This window comes from Panthera uncia (assembly GCF_023721935.1).
Source record: "Panthera uncia isolate 11264 chromosome B2 unlocalized genomic scaffold, Puncia_PCG_1.0 HiC_scaffold_24, whole genome shotgun sequence".
Taxonomy (NCBI): Eukaryota; Metazoa; Chordata; class Mammalia; order Carnivora; family Felidae; genus Panthera; species Panthera uncia.
The window spans coordinates 73814380-73834701 of NW_026057580.1; the positions used below are offsets into that span (position 1 = coordinate 73814380).

At 36.9% G+C, this 20322-nt stretch overlaps 1 protein-coding gene across 2 annotated transcripts in view; it reads left to right on the forward strand.

Annotated features, from left to right (window-relative positions):
* NT5DC1 (5'-nucleotidase domain containing 1) overlaps nucleotides 1-18915 on the forward strand; it is a 139229-nt gene extending 120314 nt beyond the window's left edge. For both annotated transcript variants that reach the window (XM_049654200.1, XM_049654202.1), the window contains exons 9-12: nucleotides 3047-3165; nucleotides 4263-4415; nucleotides 13534-13702; nucleotides 17126-18915. In XM_049654200.1, coding sequence (XP_049510157.1) covers nucleotides 3047-3165; nucleotides 4263-4415; nucleotides 13534-13702; nucleotides 17126-17241 — 557 coding nt within the window. In that variant the 3' untranslated portion in view covers nucleotides 17242-18915. The remainder of the gene's footprint in view (nucleotides 1-3046; nucleotides 3166-4262; nucleotides 4416-13533; nucleotides 13703-17125) is intronic.
* The last annotated feature ends 1407 nt before the right edge of the window (nucleotides 18916-20322 follow it).

The following is a 20322-nucleotide window of genomic DNA, read 5'->3' on the forward strand; positions in this document are numbered from 1 at the left end:
GCTAATACTTCTGTTTAAATGGGAGGGTTCGTGGGTATTGTATTAATTGCCAAGGCTGCTATAACAATATACCGCTGACTGAGTGGCTTAAACAACACAAGTGTATCTTCTCTCAGTTCTGGGGGCTAGAAGTCTGAGGTCAAGGTGTCAGCAGGATTGGTTTCTTCTGAGGCCTCTCTTCTTAGGAGGGGCATCTTTTTCCAATAACATAGAGTCTTCCTTCTGTGTCATAATCTCCTAATTCTCTGTGTCTCAATCTCTAATGAGGACAATAACCGTATTATATTAGACTCACCCTAATGACTGAACTTTAACTTAATCACTTCCAACGCCTTGTCTTCAAATACGGTCACATTCTGAGATGTTGGTGGTTAGGGCTTCAACATATGAATTTGAGGGGAACACAGTTCAGCTCATAACAAGTATGTACACATGCCGACTCTTCAAAATGTATGTTTGCAATATGCGCAGTTTATTGTATATCACTCATACCTCAATAAATGTGTTTTTAAAAGGGAGAGGAAAAGAATATATGTTACCTTTTGTAGAAGAGGTGAGTGCATAGCAGATAGAGTTCAAAAATGGGACTTTTAATATATGTAAGTGTATTACTGACGAAAATCACATAAATACATACTGTTTAAACATTAAGATAGTAACTCCAAGCACACTGGGAGTTGGGGGGAACAGGTGTGAGCTGCCACATGAACCACATTCAGGCAGCTGTGGGCTGAGGTGAGTGGTCAGGCACAGGTACACAAAACTTCTCACAAAACTCTTGCTCTCTATAGCAAGGTTTTCTGACCTAAGTTATGGAACTTATCTTTGTTCAGGATTGTTAGCCATAGCTTTGACTGTATCATTTCCCCATATTCATTTTGGGACTCTTTTACTGACTAAAATTTTACTACTTTGTGGGGCGCCTGGGTGGCTCAGTCAGTTAAGCGTCTGACTTCGGCTCAGGTCATGATCTCGCGGTTTGTGAGTTCAAGCCCCGTGTCGGGCTCTGTGCTGTCAGTTCGGAGCCTAGAGCCTGCTTTGGATTCTGTGTCTCCTTCTCTCTCTGCCCCTCCTCCACTTGTGCTCTGTCTCTCTATCAAAAGTAAATAAATGTAAAAAAAATTTTTTTTAATAAATAAAAATAAAATTTTACTACTTTGTTTTTACTTTTCTTGTCCATATGCTCTTAACAATAAGAAAATAAAAAGGTTGTTTGATTTACTATTTGCTTTAATTGATTGCTCTTCCAGCTCTATCCAACCCTGTTATAGGAACAACTTTGAGCTTTGGTCTGAGTTTTTCTCCTTGAAGGTTATCACCTAAACATCCATTAGTCATTGGGGCGCCTGGGTGGCTCAGTCGGTTAAGCGTCCGACTTCCGCTCAGGTCATGATTTCACGGTCTGTGAGTTCGAGCCCCGCGTTGGGCTCTGTGCTGACAGCTCAGAGCCTGGAGCCTGCTTCAGATTCTGTGTCTCCGTCTCTCTCTGCCCCTCCGCCACTCATGCTCTGTCTCTCTCTGTCTCAGAAATAAATAAACATTAAAAACAAATTTAAAAAAATCCATTAGTCATTAAGTTAAAAGATTTGAGGAATAATTTGGACATCTTACGATACTCAGGTACAAAAAATTGTTCTGAATATATATTTTCATAGGAAGATTTCTTAAATTAATGCATTTTGCCCAGTTCTTAAGAATGTTTTAAATTGAAACCACGGCATAATTGAATTTTATGAAAATAATACTGGTTTACATTTTTCATAATATAGAACTGTTTCCTGAGTCAATATGAGGGAGATTGTATAAACAATACTTCACAAAATGAGGTTCAAAATGCAATCTAAAGTCCACCTTTTTTTAATTCATTGCTGACCTGTTCTTAATATAATGGAGGACAGTAGGGGCGCCTGGTGGCTCAGTCAGTTAAGCGTCCGACTTTGCCTCAGGTCATGATCTCACGGTTTGTGGGTTCAAGCCCCACGTCTGGCTCTGTGCTGACAGCTCAGAGCCTGGAGTCTTCTTTGGATTCTGTGTCTCCTTGTCTCTCTGCCCCTCCCCACCTCTCTCTCTCTCTCTCTCTCTCTCTCTCTCTCTCTCTCTCTCTCAAAAATAATAATAAAAAAAAAGACAGTAAATAGCAATCCATATGGATATTACAGAAGATGACAGATAAAAATTTCTTTTGTGCTACAGTTGTTTCTTGTTTGTGGCAATTCCATGAGCCATATCCAGGTCCAGGAATCCAAATTTAGAGATGGTTTATGGGTCTGACTTCTAGCCTCCATTTGAAGTCCTAATGTAAACTGTGGAGTTTGGTTAATAATAAATCAGTTATCAGCTTTGAGACCTTGAACAAAATAACTTCTCTGAGATTTCTGCTCAGTTAAGAGGGTTGTTATGAGGAATAAAAATACATACCTCTCCCATTATCAGTATTCTCCCCGCCACCCCCCCCCCCCGACGAGAGTAGTACATTTGTTTCAGTTGATGAACCTACCTTGACACATCATTATCACCAATAATGGGGGAGGCTATGCGTGTGCAGAGGCAGTGGGGTATATCAGAAATCTCTGTACCTCTCAGTTTTGCTGTGAACCCAAAACTGCTCTAAAAAATGAAATTATTTTAAAAACATTTTTTAAATAATTTTTTAATATGAAATTTATTGTCAAATTGGTTTCCATACAACACCCAGTGCTCATCCCAACAGGTGCCCTCCTCAATGCCCATCACCCACTTTCCCCTCTCCATGCCCGCCACCAACCCTCAGTTGATTCTCAGTCTTTAAGAGTCTCTTATGGTAAAAACATATTATTATATGTACATGAAAAAACATATATCTATACATAGAGATAAAGACATCCATGGAGGGCTTGTAATGCATAGGTGCTCACTGAATGCTAGCTCCCGTTCCCACATGGTTCCTTCTTATACATGTCCTGCAGCCATGCTTGGTGTGGTCTGCCCATATGGGTGCTCTTACTTGATTAAAAAGTATAGGATTATTAAAAAAAAAAAGCATATGATTGTCAAACTCTATTTTCAGAGAATGATGAGGAGCAGGAGGCATTGCCATCTCTGGATAAACCTGGCTGGTACTCCCAAGGGAACGCTGTCCACCTTTATGAACTTCTGAAGAAAATGACCGGCAAAAGTGAACCCAAGGTATTTTCTGATTGAGATGGAGTTCTTGATGCCCACTTACAGACATAAACCATTATAAATTAAAACATAATTCTAAATGCATTCAGCTTAGTTATCTAGGGGGAAATCATGTACCTCTGCCTATCTGTCAGTCTCTTATTTCTTCTGCTTAAACGAGCCCTTTCTTTGTTGATCTAGACTGGGTTTTCATCTCTAACGGAAAAGAGCAGAGATTCCAAGCAGGGAGCCACAGTTCTAGGGGATACACTGGATAAGTGTATGGGGTACCTGAGGAATGATACCCTATAACAGTTCTCAAAAAAATTTTGCAGTAAGTGAAATACAGCACAGACTAGCCTAAAGACCCACTTGCTTTTGATACTCTGGTCACATTGTTGATGTTGGACATTGGTGCATTTTTTACAGCAGAACCCTTTCTTCTGAAAAACGTTTACTGGACAGATCAGTGTGTAACTGAGACCTGCTCCATTGGCTCCCACTTTGCCATAAGCCCCTGGGAATTCTTGAGGGGTTTAGTAGACAGAGCATCCTGACTTGAAGGTTCTAGTTCATTTTCCCTTACTCTCGTTTCTCATGTGTAAATTGAGGGTTATGGATTAGATCAGTGGGGCAATGCCTCAGAATACCTGGGGAGCCTCCCAGAGTCCACCCGCCCCAACCCCCTGTCCAAGATTCTGTTTCGGCAGGTTTGGGTGGGTACCAGAAACTCCTGGGCAAGGGCTGTGATGTGTGCTCCTGTTAATCTAACCCACTGTAACAAGAACAGGTCATCTGTAATATGTCATCAGTTCTTCAATCCTGAGGGCAGGTTCATCTGCACACATACGGACTCTGACTTCTTCAGAAAATTGAATAAAATCAGTTAGCCTCTGCCTTTCTTCTACCTGCAAATGTATCGTGTAACTTCTTACAACAGACTGGTGTCCTGCAAACCAAATGCGGCCAGTTTACAGTCACCTGTGACGTTACTCAAGGATGTTTATGTAACGTTTGTCTTACTCTGATACCTGTTGACGAATTTTTTTCTGCTTCCATGAAGTGAACACTTTCTTGCACAGTTCTCATCCCTCAAACGGAATTTGCTGTCTGACTTACAGGTCGTTTACTTTGGTGACAGCATGCATTCAGACATTTTCCCAGCCCGTCATTATAGTAACTGGGAGACAGTTCTCATTCTGGAAGAGCTCAGAGGGGACAGAGACGGGAAGCCTGAAGAATCAGAGCCTCTAGAGAAGAAAGGAAAATATGAGGTAAGGATTCCCTTCAGCTCTCTCCTGGAAAGAAAAACCTTTATGTCGATGTATCTTAGAAAGAGCTTGTTTGTGCCAAGAGTGATGAAATCTGTTGGCATTTATGGTGATCTTCTTGCCATTTCAGCTCTATTGTTTATTTTGTTGATAATTTTTAAATGATGCCAAGATGACCCTGACCATCTGTCTTCCTGGCCGTCTGCTCTCATCCAATGCTGTGACACCCTGGGTGATTTTGGCTGATGCTGAGATGGCTAGATCCAGACTCACTGTGGTCATACCCTGTGTCTCTTCTGCTTGGTCATGAAAGTTCTTCTGCGCTTTCTTCATGAGTTTACGTTAATGAAACTGGTAACTCCTTTAGACTTATTCCTGAGCTGCCGAGAATAAACTTAGGTGAAGACTGGAGGTAAAGAAAAGTAAAATATGTCTAGAAAAGTAAAATAAATCTAGAAAGGGAAAATAGTATAAAAAAGCAAAAAGGGGATACCTGGGTGGCTAAGTCGGTTAAGCATCTGAGGCCTGCTTCAGGCTCTGTGCTGACAGCTCAGAGCCTGGAGCCTGCTTCAGATCCTGTGTCTCCTCTCTCTCTGCTCCTCTCCTGCTTACACTCTGACTCTCTCTCTCTCTCTCTCTCTCTCTCTCTCTCTTTCTCTCTCAAAAATAAATTAAAAAAACATTAGTAAAAAACATTAATAGGGGCACTTGGGTGGCTCAGTCAGTTGAGCATCTGACTTGGGCTCAGGTCATGATCTTGCAGTTTGTGAGTTCAAGCCCATCGTGGGGCTCTGTGCTGACAGCTCAGAGCCTGGAGCCTGCTTCAGATTCTGTGTTTTCCTCTCTCTGCCCCTCCCCCACTCATGCTCTGTCTCTGTCTCTTTCTTAAAGATAAATAAACATTTTAAAAATTTTTAATGTTTTTAAATGTCATGTTTTTATGAGGTTTCCATTGAGTGCCATTTAGTCTTCAACATGACGTTGGAAGTTTTTTGGGCTGAGTTAAGAAGAGCTTTAAAGCAATCTTGCAGGAGGTGTAGGCCTTCTATCCTGAGTGACTTTGGAGGTTTTCACTAAAGAGAAATTAGGAGCTTTGGTTTCTTCAGAATGATTTGACAATGCAGGTACTATGTTAAGAAAATGAAGAATCCATGGGAAAGTTTCCTCCAGCATTACAATAAACAGTAGCCCAATCTTTCCCCCACAGGCCCCTTTCTTCTTGTTAATTAGTTACAAACACACCATAAACAAAGAGCTCATAATTGGCTTTTAGACAGGAAATAGTGAGTTTTATTTGAAGATTTGAAGGTTTTTTTGAAAATTTTACTTCATAAGACAAAATTGAAATAATGTTCCTTTCCTATCAAACTCTACCTCCCCAACCGACCCTGCCCCACTGAACATAGACAAGGAAGCAAGGAATGGGAAGGTTTGGCCTAGTGACGGGGTGAGGATAAAGCCCTCAGAAGGTTTCAGAGTTATCCCTGAACTCTTTTTCCATCTCATGCTATTGAGGTTCCAGGAAAAGGGAGTTGTGGAAGATAGATTCCCTGTCCTGTTGGGGGCTGAGGCAGGTGTTTTGGTGCGGGATTCCCAGTTGTGGCCCAAAGCATTTTGTTGAAAACTCCCAAGTATCCTCGTACTCCTTGACTCCAAAGTTTTTCTGGTCATGCTGACACCACCAGTTTTGAGGCCGTATTTGTATTGACGGGCCCATTCTTAGTAGAGGTTTCAGGCCAACTTAGGAGTTTTATCTACTCTAAGGAAAATCCTCTTATCATACATCTTTCTGCTTGTATTTAAAGGCAGATTTAAATTTTAATTTAAACACAATTATGTGGGTTTTTAAAAATTGTCTTGTAACACAAATCTAGGAGCTTCTAAAAGACTTCTAAAAACTTCTAAAAGACTGCTTTCATATTTAAGTTCACCTGTATTCCTATTCACAGCACACTTCTTTCATCAGCACATCAAAGCCTGGTGTAAGCACAGCATGTCATGAGAATTCAGTTGCTTTCCTGCTTCCCTGTGAAGGAAACAAGAATATAGATACCCTCAATTGTTACAGGAGGAGGAAATCATCCATTAAGCATCACATGAGGGTTCATCTGTTGATTTTGTGATTATTAAGAAAAATGTAGTTTCATTTTCCTAATCAGATGTCAAACACAACATATGTAACACGCAGTCTTTTATTAAGTACAAAGCCTGAATGCAAAAGGATTTAGTTTCTTATTTCTAGTTAACTTTATTCAGCGTAAGTAAACTTTTCACAGTATAATTTAAAAACAAATCAACAAGATCACTCAGGATTGATGCACTCACTGAACCAAAACATTAACATTTACTATATTCTGTGGAGATTAGCATTTTGTTTCACTTAGGCTTGAATTCAGTTTCTTAGATATTTACAGTAATTTCTACCCTAGATAAAACCATCTGGAATGTGAAGATTTTACTTCCCTTCATTTGTGACAACAAGCTCAAGATAAGGACAGAGAACATCTCAAATGGCACTTCAAAGGCTTAGATAAGCAAGGCTTTTTCAAAGGTGCTTTTTTTTTTTTTAATGTTTGTTTATTTTAGAGAGAGAGAGCATGCGAGCCTACATGATCAGGGGAGGGTCAGAGAGAGAGGGAGACACCGTGAGATCATGACCTGAGCTGAAGTCAGAGACTCAACTGACTGAGCCCTATAAAAAACTTTTTCTAGAATCTTATTGCATCTGTTGATTTTCTAGTGCACTATATTAGAGCATGGCAGATAAGGAAAAATGGCCCATTTTAATGATTAAAGTAAATCCAGTTAAGGAGACTAGGGGAAAATAATTTGTTTTTGTTCATCTTTGTTTCCAGAAATAAATCAAAAGTCACTTCATTAATCTTGCAATTACTTAGTCTTAATTTCATAAGATTAGCCTCCAAAGGGAGCTCTCCTCTTTAGCTTCCTGCATTACTGTTCTCATCTGTTTCTTCATTTTAACTCCAAACAAATGAAAATATATTCTTCAGCTTTTTAGAATAACATATTATGAAATTTAGGTGCCAAAACAATTCATTTTAATGATGAAAATTCTCAACAAATAAGAAGGGGCCACCCTTTTATTAGAGAAAGGCTATCCGACAAAAAAACCCAGTGAGAATATAATGTATAATGGAAAACTTTAATGGGGAAAAAAGCCATACTTAATGGAGACACATGCTCTTTAAGGTTCTGAGCTAGACAAAGGATATCTGTTATTAATTATATTGTGTAACAGAGCTGGCCAAAACCACAAGAAGAGAAAAAAAAATACAAATTAGGATTAGAAGACACCAAATTGTGATTATTTCAGAGTTATATGGTCATTAGCATAGAAGACCATAGGGAATCAACAAACTATTATAACTATGAATAGAGTTGTCAAAATGCTGGATCCAAATCAGCATTCAAAAATCAATAGCTTTTCTATGTACCCTCAGTAACCACTTAACAAAGTATAATGAGAAATCATTTAAAAAGCAATGAAAATGAATCACTATGTAGGAATTAACTTAATACATCCCATAAGACTTAACAGAGAAATTTTTAAGTCTTTAGTAAGGATTCTGGATTCCTTTAGTAAGGAATCAAAAGTACAGATTTCTAGTTATAAAATAAATAAGTCTTGGGGACTTAATGTACAGTGTGGTAACTATAGTTAATAATATTGTATTGCATATTTGAAAGTTGCTATGATAGTAGATTTTTAAAGTTCTAATCACACACAAAAAAATCTTTGTAACGATTAGACTTACTGTGATCAATTTGTAATGTACACAAATATGGAATTATTATGTTCTGCATCTAAAACTAATGTAATGTTACATGTCAGTTATACCTCAATTTAAAACAAATTCTAAATACAGATGAACAAAGGGGAGAGATATACCATATTTTAAGATTATATTGACCTATTTTCCTTTATTTATAGTCAATGTAATGTTACGCAAAATCCCAGGAGGATTTTGAGTGGCCCTTCACAAACTGATTCTGCATTTAGGCAGAAAACTGAAAACCCACAATTAGCTAAGACAATTTCATTAAAAAAGGATAATAGAGGGAAGGAATTTCATCCTATCAGATACTAACCATGTTTGGAAGCTACAGTAATTTTTTAGTATAGTACTAATAACAAACTAAAAAGGTCAGTGAACAGAGAAAGAAGAACCCAGACAAAGGCCCTCTATCACAAGTTACTATGTAAATGTGATATATGTTAGAGGATTATCAATCAGCAGGAAAAGATAGATGGTTCACTAAGTAGCACTGAATAAGTAGACTCAATATATGGAGAAAAATGAGTCCCTTTTCCCCCTGATGTAAATTCCGAATGGATTATAGATCTGAAAATAAGAAATAGATTTGTAAAATTAATTGAAGAAAATTTATGAAAATATTTTTGTGGCCTCAGAGTGGGGAAGAATTTCTCAAGTTAGAATCCAGATGGTGGTGATGGACAAAGATGAACAAAGATGAAGCCAGGGTGTCCAGCTGGCTCAGTCAGTAGTGCATGCAACTCTTGATCATGGGATTATAAATTCAAGTTCCATCTTGGGTGTAGAGATTACTTAAAAAAAAAAAAAAATCCAGAGAGGCAACAATAAGTAGAAAAAATGACAACTTTGTATCAATATTGAATATTTTTGTTCTGGGCACCTGGGTGGCTTAGTTGGCTGAACATCTGACTCTTGATTTTGGCTCAGGTCATGATTTCACAGTTAGTGGGATTGAGCCCCATGTTGGGCTCTGTGCTGACAATGCAGAGCCTGCTTGGGATCCTCACTCTCCCTCTCTCTTTGCCCCTCCCCCACTCTCTTTCTCTCAAAATACATAAATAAACTTTTAAAAAATTAATAAATACTTTTGTTCAAGACCCCTGGAATAGTGTTAACCAGTGAGCAAAAGATAGGGAAAAGGGTCTCACAGCATCCATTTAGGTGGGAATTTATGAAATTGCCCTTTTATGTATGTCAAAAATAGTTGAATATCAGCACTTTCCTGTGGTTGAACCTGATAAAACCAACAGTGAATTCATATCTAGTCAAGTAGGAAATTGGTATCCAGCAGCTGACTGCAGGGGAAAGCTTACATAGGAGGAGATACCTATTCTCCCTCGTAATCCATGAAGCACACATTAAAACAATGGTGATATTGATACCACCTGAAAACATTCAAATTGATAAAACTGAGTCTGCATTTTTAAACTGATTTACTAATAAAATAGTCTGAACTACACTTCTATGAGTTAGATTAAGAAAACATAAAGCGGGACCAGTATTCTTCACTAAAGCTTCACTTCATTACATTTGACAATTCTGTACTAGAATGAAAATAAATTTTAATCTTGTTTTAGTAAACAGTTATTTGGCGTTTCAGTCGTAAACACTGTTTTATTAAGAATTATGCCTGGATAGGGGGGAACCTCAGCGGCTCAGCCAGTTAAGCATCCACTCCTGATTTCGGTTCAGGCCATGATCCCAGGGTTGTGAGATTGAGCCCTGCTTGGGATTTGCTCTCCCTCTCTGCCCCTCTCCCACTCATGTGTGCACAAGTGCACATGCGCTTTCTCTCTCTTAAATTAAAAAAAAAGAAAGAAGGAAAAAGAATCATGCCTGGAATATAACCACTACCCTTTAGAAATTCTCAAAACGAAGAGTATATCTGTGGTAGGACCTAGGAGTACATCTAAGAGACCTACTTATCTCTCAGTACTCCCATCGGGTAACTAAAAAATGAAAGATATTTGTTAGAAAGAACTGATAATTTGAAACTTTGTATCAGTTTATTGGCTTTATGTTCCAGATACATTGAAAACAATGAATAATAATTGTGTCCTCATTCTCTTCTAAAAAAACCTTCCCCCCAAAATAAATACCAAATAAGAAAATTAGACCAAGTTGTTTTTTAACTATTTACTAGACAAAATAATAATAAAATTAGGGAGTTAATCATGGAGAAAAAAATTTACCCTTCTAGATTGCTGTGTTTGGGTTAGTTTTTAGATTAAAACCAACAGACTATTTTTTTAAGCCAATTCTCACTTAAGATGAATGATATTTCATAATAAAGAAATATCATTCCTTTTCCATAAATGTGGTATACCTAAAGCCTATTTGCCATGTAATGCAAATGTTATTTAATCTTGGCGATTTGAGTATTTTTGAGTTTTATGTATAGTGATAGTAAATATTTGAATATCACTGCTTTGAAAAAATTTTCCCTTTTAGTCTCATAAAAGATACAATGAGTTTGGAGTTACATTCTTTCAAATTCCTTTCTTTGAGATACGTTAAGCTGGTTAGGTTCCCCTCCCCGCCCCCCCCCTGCCCGCCCCAAGGGGCTCTTTTGCAGTTAGTCTTGTCAATAAAAATAAGTTATGAGTTAGAGGAAACTGGTTATATTCATGACTTTTTGTCCTTCTTTAAAACTTCTTACTTTTCCATTGTGATCGGTGACCTGACATGATTATTCATACACTGTTTTTCATTTTCGAGACTATAAATGAATCATTTCTAATTCATGGAAGTATGGAGAGAGAAATCCAATGTAACTTAGTTTACATATGTATAACACTCTTGCCTATATAGGTACATCCTTAATTAAATCACCTCACTGTAATTGGTAGTTCTGTGTATGTGTTTACATATACTACACGTACTTCAGAGCAGTACTCAAAATTTTTATCACAAGTGTCAAACATAAGAGCTTATTGGATTAGCTCTTAATAAGATCTTAGTAAGATCACTCATTATTAAAGTCTAACACCATTCTCTTGTTCAGCACATACATACACTGAGTTTTTAATTTACACAAGCCTCTTTGTTAAGAATATCCAGAAACTTGTGGTTGAGTTACACACAGTTCCTTTTTACAGAGTGTATTACAGTCCAAGGATAGAGGAGAAGGGAAGCTTGAGTATGCAAATAAAACATAACTGTCTGGAGGGAATACAAGTTATAAAAGAGTTTCAGACAACGAAGGATCCATACTTCATTGAGGAAGATTACAGAAAACTTCATAAAGAATGTAGAATTTGAGGTAGACATTAAAGCATCAGTATATTTTCAACTGATGGAAATAGTAACATATTCTTGGCTCAGGAAATAATGAGTGAATGTATGGCAATTGTACAGGCTACAGTGCACGGTCTTGTCCATAAAATAGCAAATTGTGTAGATGTGTCAGCCAGAGAAACAGTTTTGAAGGTGGAGGCTAACAGGATTGAAGCTTTCATGTAGCTGTGTAAGGGCGGACTTGGGTGGTGGGACAGGTGATAAGCCTGGTGCTTCTGGAAGGGGTTGGGACTCGAAACATAGCTACTTTTCAAACACAGGCAACTGGAAATAATGGATTTTATCCATATAAAAATGGAAGTCAAGAGAAAGAGCTGGTTTTGTGAGGAGAAAGATATGACTGATTTCATGTTATATCTTATTTCCTTGAAGTATTTGGAGATCAAACTGGCTTGGGAGATAGGTCGGGACTAGTGAAGAAAAATGGGATATAGATAAATGTCCAAGGGAGACTAGAGAAAGGAGAAGAGGCTAGAAACTTGATGAGAACACTTACCAGTAAAGGATGATACCTACAAGATATAAAGCTCAAACAAAAATAGGAGTGCTCCTTGTTGATATGTTCAAGAATGGAATGATTCTTTTGATTAGTTGTATATATATGTGTGTGTGTGTGTATATATATATTTGCGTATATTATATATATATAATATTAATATATATTGTGTATATATATATACATTTTTTTCCTGGCTTATACACAACAAACATTTATTTCTCATAGTTCTGGAGGTTGTTAAGCTCAAGATGATGGTGGTAGCCAACTTGGTATCTGGTGAAGATCTACTTCCTCATAGACCATCATCTTTTCACTGTACCCTCACATGCCAGAAGAGGGAAGATAGCTTGTTTTGTAAGAGCTTTAATCACATTCATGAGGGCTCCACCCTCATGAGCTAAGCAACCTCCCAAAGGCCTCACCTCCTAATACCATCACCTTGGGGGTTAAGACTTCAACATCTGAATTTTGGGGAGGCACAGACATTTAGACCATAACAGCACCAATATTACATTAAGCCAGAAAGGGTAGATAAATCTGTTTTCCTGTTTTCATAGGAATAGGGAACAGCCTACATTTTACCACTCTGTGTTTGCAGAACCATTATCTACATACAGTATACGTGATGCGAATCATCTCTTTTCAGATTCATTATTTTGGAAAAGATAGTGAACTAAATAATGAATCTTACTACTTTATGAATTGCTTAATAAACATTGGGAAATTCAAATACACCTTAAATGTATATACAGAATCAAGGATATTCATACTCTATACTGTTTTTAAATATCTTTGGTGAAATCCAAATAGGTTCTTGCTGACTGCTTTCTAAACATCATCATTTGAAAACATTCTCATCTTCATCAAATGAGTTACAGCACAAAGAATTATGAATCTAGAGGCATGATTTAAGACTCTGTGGTGTTCCAAAATGAAATTTTCATCAGAAAATGATGACAGATTTTATAATCCAGATTATATGGATACAATGGGATTTTTTACAGTTTTAATTTTATCCATAAAACACTGAGAAGCATTTTTTTAATAATCTTTTATTTAGTCTACAATCGTTACGTCCCTGCTCTGACCCAGGCACCAAGCCTTAAAGTTACACTAACACATAAGGAAGTTCCTAACCTTAGGTACTTCCTTATCTGTCAAAGGTGAAAAGTAAATAGTATGATAAATAAAGGTAGCATGAAAAGTTGTATATTAGGGATAAACTAAGGAAAATGGAAGACGTAAACTAACCTGAGGGTGGGAGGTCAAGGAAAATGTCCTGGATGGCATCCAGGTCAGACCCCAAAGGATGAGAAAAAGGGTTCCCAAACAAAACCAGGGGAAGATACTTGTACCAGGGGAGGCAAGAACTTCTAAGCTTGGTTTCCCTTATTAGGTAGTATACAGTCTAGTTAAAGGTAAACAACTGAAATTCCTAGAGTTTTTTATTTTGATTTACTTAATGGGGGAACAACTTATGACATTGAAAATTAATCATTTTTTTCATTGTTCTGTTCTCTTGTTTCAGGGACCAAAGGCAAAGCCTCTAAATACGTTATCTAAAAAATGGGGCTCTTTTTTTATTGATTCAGTTTCAGGACTGGAAAATACGGAAGACTCATTATTTTATACATGGTCTTGTAAGAGAATCAGTACTTACAGCACTATTGCAATTCCAAGTATTGAAGCAATAGCAGGTAAGCAGGAAAATACTTATAAAGCTTTAGCTGTTACTAGATATTAATGACTGTAAGTACTAGATTTCTTGCCTTCAAAAGAAGAAAATTTTCCCATGGTATTTATTTTTCTTGGGATACACCTAGTTATGGCAACCTAGGGAATTAGGACCTGCCTATCTCCTGGGGCCACCCATAAAAGCTGGACCTTTTTTTTTTAAGTCTGCTTGGAGTCATAGGATAAAAGGAAAAATTGCCAGGACAGGATGCTAAAGGCCAAGTAAGATGAACCTGACTTTGGGAGCCCCTTTCCCTCACTGTTGGTTAATTCTAGAGAGGGCACCAGAGAACGTGAGTGGGCCTTTCATTAGCTGAAGCTAATGAGCCTTCAGGGACAGGAAGTAGAAGGTAGGGTCTACAAGAGGAGAGGTGGGCCTGATAGACTCTCTTAATCTGCATGGAGACCCTGAATTTACCTTAAAGATAACTGAAGCTCAGGGGCACCTGGGTGGCTCAGTCAGTTAAGCGTCCGACTTCAGCTCAGGTCACGATCTCACAGTTCGTGGGTTCAAGCCCCGCGTTGGGCTCTGTGTTGACAGCTCAGAGCCTGGAGCCTGCTTCAGATTCTGTGTCTTCCTCTCTCTCTCTGTCCCTCCCTGCTCACACTCTGTGTCTCTCTATCTCTCAATAATAAACATTAAAAAAACATTAAAAAAAAAAAAAAAAAGATAACTGAAGCTCAGTGTTAGATCAGCTAAGTCCCTAAAACTGGATTGAGAATATTCTCTTTTGAGGAAGGTAACATCATTCTAGGACTCAAATTTTTTCTAAAAGCATCATTATAAGGTTCAGCACATAATGAAAAATAGCCAGCCTGACCCCTGTTAGAAGTCTGAAGATGCAAGAAGGAATATACAGCAACAAAGGGACAGATATGTGAATCAATTAAATGAACATTTACTATTGGAACAATTAAAAAAAAAAGTCCTAAGACATTTAAAGAAAGAATTTTAAAACATGCTGTCAATGGCAGTGGGACAGCTGGAATTAAAATGTTCTAACGTCCTTGTATTATATGGTAAGGCATAAGAGTATATTAGGTATTGATAACATACAAAATGTATGTGTAATCTCTAAGATAACTACCAAAGAAACTGTAATGAGATATATACTGAGCTAATTATGTAAAATAACTTAAAATCTAAAGGAAAACAAAAATAGGAAGAAAAGAGAGTATGAAAAAGAAACAATACAAATGGAGAGTATTCACTAAGATGATGAGTTTAAAGCTAAGTAATGGTATTAAGTATGGATGGCAAAATTCTCCGGTTAAAGGCCTGAATGAAATAACAAAACCAACTATGAGCTGTTCATAAAAGACATCTCTGAAATATGAGGACACAGTTTGAATATCAGAAGATGGTGACAGATAATACCGTGTTAATCATAATCAAGAGTTAGATATATTAATGTGAAACAAAGTAGACATTAAGGGAAAAATCCATTATTAACACAAAAGAGAATTACTTCATAATAGTAAATTCTGTTTTCAGAAATATATATCTGAAGTATGAGATATTCACCAGGGTCCTTCTTCTCTCTGAGGGCAGAACTTAATCCTTCCCTGTTTTCTTAAAACTGAGAAACTGCTGAAAAATCCACTCTGCTTTGCAGAGGTATATGCTTATGCTCGCTTATTAGTTTCCTTGAGTTGCCCTCAGAATTTGCCAATGGGCCTGAGGAGCAAACCAGTAGACTCCAGTTCTCCAGCCATTCCTTCACAGCAGATTCCTAGCCCCCGGTTTCCATTCCTTCACAGTATATTCCTAACCCCTCGGTTTCTGACTGCAGCCCTTCAAGACTGCCAAAAGCTCTACGAGTTTTTCTGCTGCTAGCAACCGCACTTGCCCCCAGCAGGAATTCAAGGACCTAAAGGAAAAAAGCTGTGGCTGAATGTCAGCTAACTCTCTGCTTGTTACACCTTCCCAGGAAATGGGTCCTCAGGTCTTAATTGACTGTCCAGTTTATATGGATGTTTATATTCTATCCATCTTTCCTAGTTGTCCTACCTCTAGTTTAAAAGTGAAGTCTGCTTCAGTTTTTTGTTTGTTTGTTTGTTTTTGAACCTTAGCTTCTTCTTTTTTAAATTGGGGATAATACCAGGCTGCATTTCTTCCCTCACAGGATAGACGTGAGAAACAGTAAAGCAAGATGTTTATTTTACTTCAAAGTGATTCAAATTTATAGTGAGAGAATGAAGTAATGTGATACTGGAAGCCAATGAATTAGTATATAGTACCTGGATGGAAACTGGTTCAATGGGATATGGTTATGAAATAGTAAGAAAGTCAAAAAAAAAGTGAATCTTCATTATTCTAGGATTTAAATAGTTCTCCAAAGAATTGGAAAATAACCCCTTCTCTGTCTTCTACGGTAATAACCTCTCCTTAAAGAAGCAGTAACATTAGTGCATCTGCTTTTTCATTTTCCAAGAGCTTTCTTCCACAGCACCCCGGGAAAAAACTTGGTACAGGGCCTGTCTTCTAACTTTCCTCAGGAGAAAGTATTAAGAAGGACTTAACAACAGCCAAACAAAGCTAGGCAGTGTTCCTTCTTCCCAATCTCTAGCATTAGTTTTTTCCTCATAAGGGTTATTAACTACTTGGGCCTTGATGATTCTCACTGGCACTTAATGTAAAGTATGATTTTTATGCTAGTGTCATTTTCAGAATAGTACTTCCAAATGATGTTTTACTTGTGAAATTTGTAAAATAAGGATTATCGCCTAGTATGTGCCCATGGAATGAGTATTGTAACATGGCATATGTCATAATATTTCACTTGTAATATTTCTAGTTATGTTTCCTTGGAAGAAATTGGGGAAGAAGATATCTGAAGTCTAGCTTTTGAGAAACTTCTATGTAGATGGCACAATGTCTCACCATCAATAAAATGTGCATTTTATGTTCTCTCTCCCAGTTTCCCTTCTGGCTGTGTGTGTAATGCTTATGTGGCGAAAGTTGCCACATTGTGTGCATTACAATCCTTATTTATCTAAGCATTCAAAGATTACTCTTAGTAATTCTCTTATTACTAAGGGCCATGAAGATTATTAGTTCCCACTTACCTGTTACATGATGCTCTGAGTAGGGCCTGAGAGAGTTTTAAATTTCAGAATAAAAAATCAGATGAGCATTCCTGTTTTATGTGCTAACTTTTGTACAGAGAATGTTATATATAGTTAGATCTCTGAGGATGATTTATAATACATCTAAATGTATTTTGACTTAAATTTTATAAAGATATCTATATGTTAGCTGCAACCTATCCAGGTGACAGAAGAAATTAAAATCATGAAGCTAAAAAATGAGTTTTGATTTGTTTATGTTTATGAACAGCCTTTTAAGATCTGCAGAATAATAATAATACTGTTTTTTTCCCCAGAATTACCCCTGGACTACAAATTTTCAAGGTTCTCTTCAAGCAATTCAAAAACAGCTGGCTACTATCCAAACCCTCCATCGATCTTATCAAATAATGAGACACTGACAGCCAAATAAACTGTCTTTACTGAAAAATGAAGTGAAGAACCATATATGCAGCAAATATACTGTAAAAATGTTAATTTTTGAAAAATACTGTAAAATGCTTTCTAGGAACAAATTCCTAATGATAACTAACCAAGAATTAGATGCTTTTCCATACGTCTCCTTTCTGTATAGATCATCTTGATGCCCAACAACTCTCATTATGTTAAAATCTCAGTGTCTTAGAATGGAAAGGAACCTTATTAATATTTTCTATACCAGTAATTCTGAGATTACGATTCACCTGGGCGTGTGTGTGTGTGTGTGTGTGTATAAATACACACACACACACACACTTGTACATACACATATACATACACATATTTACATATATGCCTAGACCAATGGTTCTCAAAGTGTTGTCCCCAAACCACTAACATAGCATCACCTGAGAATTTGATAGAAATACAGATTTGCAGGCCCCACCCCAGACCTGCAGAATCAAACTCTGGGAATGTATCCCAGCAACGTGTGTTTAATATTAGTGTGATTCATATACTAAAGTTCAAAAATCACTAGCTAGACCATAACCTCCAGATTGGTTTAATTGGTCTGGGAATAGAGATGAGCACTGATGTCTTTTACTTGCCCCAGGAAAAGGTAGCCAGAATTGGGAACAACTGAACTATATCTGTTTCTTCCATCTATAGCTAAGAACGCTGAGTCCAGTGAGAATAAATGATTTTTCCAAGCTATCAGGTTTCATGCTATTCTTATGTTTTCCAAAACAAGGAGGTAAAGCAGATTTCTTCTGAGACCACACAGCTAGTATGGGACAGAAATGAGATAAGAAGCCAACTAATTCAACCTCCAGTGTTACTCATAAAGTTTTTTTTCCCCCTAATAATGTTAAAACCTATAGAATTTTCATTCACTTTAAGACATATATTCTCAAAGAGACAAAAATTGGTTCTTGGGATGAAAAAAAATTAGATAATGCAATGTATAGTGGCCCTCCAAAGCTGAACCCTACCCAATAAAATTTTATTCTTTGGTATTAATTTCTCTCACGAGGGAGAAATACAAAGTTAAATTTATTAATTAAATTTAATTTGGTTAAATTTAATTTTTCTCAGGGTGGAGTGTGGTAATGAAAAAAAAGGTTGAGAAAAACACTTTAAGAGGTTTTATAGTTATACTGCAATTTAGGATTACTGTGTTCTATGTGCTTTGTATAGTCCTATTATAGTAGTTACTTGGGGCAAAGTATTTGGAGCCAGATGTTTACAATAAATTCCTGGCTACTCTTTATGCTGTAATTTCATTCTGTCTATCATGGACAGAATCAGAAAACACACTGGTCACTATCATTATTTTACCTATATTGTAGCAAAGAACTTAGCATATTGATGCATGCAATGAAAAGAAATAATTTCATTAAATTTTTAAGTGCTCAAATAATCCCAAATGTATTGTGGGAATGAGTATCTCAGGGTAGATAAACAGTTACTGAAATTTTTTCCTCAATGTCAGTAGCTCTGTTTGATATCAGCTAATAAGTATATGGTAATGTATTTGAAATTGGCTTCCAAAATCTTATTGGAGGACAATAATAAACACACACAATCAGCTTAGGGCTAAATGAGAGCTGTCTCATGTATACAAATAGATATTTAATTTCTTTAAAAATAAAGCTATTTTTCCTTATGTGGATTTATTTTGTCAAGAGCAAAATATAATGTATCTTTAAATGCTTATAAACTGCTATTGTTAATATGAAAAATGAAAACCCCAAAATAGGTTAATTGCACTTTTTTGGCCATTTATGGAGTGAAAAAAAATTGACTCAAATCAGAAGTTGTCATTCTACTTTTACCAGTACTTACCTAAGGAATCAGAACAAATTACCACCTAATCTGACCTTAGTTTCTTTCATCTTGTCAAAAGAGATTAGAGTTTATTTCCAAGTTTCCTTTTACCTTTCTAGCAGAGTCAGTGCTTCTTATGAGTGTTGTCTTTCTCTTGGACTATAATTACTTTCAGATTTTTTATTTCATTGTTTCCAAAAACAATGCTAGTGCTAGTGTTGGGGCATCTAGGGGCTCAGTCAGTTAAGCGTCCGACTTCAGTTCAGGTCATGACCTTACAGTTTGTGAGTTCGAGCCCACAGTCGGGCTCTGTGCTGACAGCTCAGAGCCTGGAGCCTGCTTCGGATTCTGTGTCTCCCTCTCTCTCTGTTCCTCCCCCACTTGCTCTTTTCTCTCTCTCAAAAATAAATAAAGATTAAAAAAAAATTTTTTAATAAATAAATAAATAGTGCCAGTGTTTCTAATAGGTAAGAAAAGTAAAAATAGTAAAAAATGGCACTATAAAAGTTGAAGATATGAGAGAAGAAAAGCTGTATATTTTTAATAAAGTTAAATGAAGAAAGCAAGAAAGTTGTGTAAATGGGCAGAGGACTTAAGTTTAATGTTAGCATACAGGCCAACATTATTCATCTAAAAAGATAATTACAGGGGTGCCTGTGTGGCTCAGTTAGTTAAGTGTCCAACTCTTGATTTCGGCTCAGGTCATGATCTCCTGGTTCATGAGTTTGAGTCCAGCGTCAGGCTCCGTGCTACAGTACAAAGCCTGCTTGGGATTCTCTCTCCCTGTCCCTCCCTGGCTCACACACTCTTTCATTCATTCATTCACTCTCTCTCTCTCTCTCTCTCTCTCTCAAAATAAATAAGTATACTTAAAAAAAATTTTTTTTAATGACTATGAATAAATGCAAGGGATTGGAGATTTTCTTTCCTGGCAACTGTTGACCTCATCAGCAGAAGAAAGTTCTGAATGACACAGTGGTCACAGTTTGTCAGAATTTGGCGTGTGAAATACTGAGGTAACAGAGACTTCAACTAAACAGTGAATTGCAATCTAAAATTAACTAAAGTTGACTCTTGAAATACATGGGTCTGAACTGTATAGGTCCACTTACAGCAAATTTTTCTTGATACAGTACTGTAAATGTATTTTCCTTATGATTTTAACTTTTCCTAGCTTGCTTTATTATAAAAATATAGTGTATAACACATATATAGAATATGTGTTAATGTTATCAGTAAGGCTTCC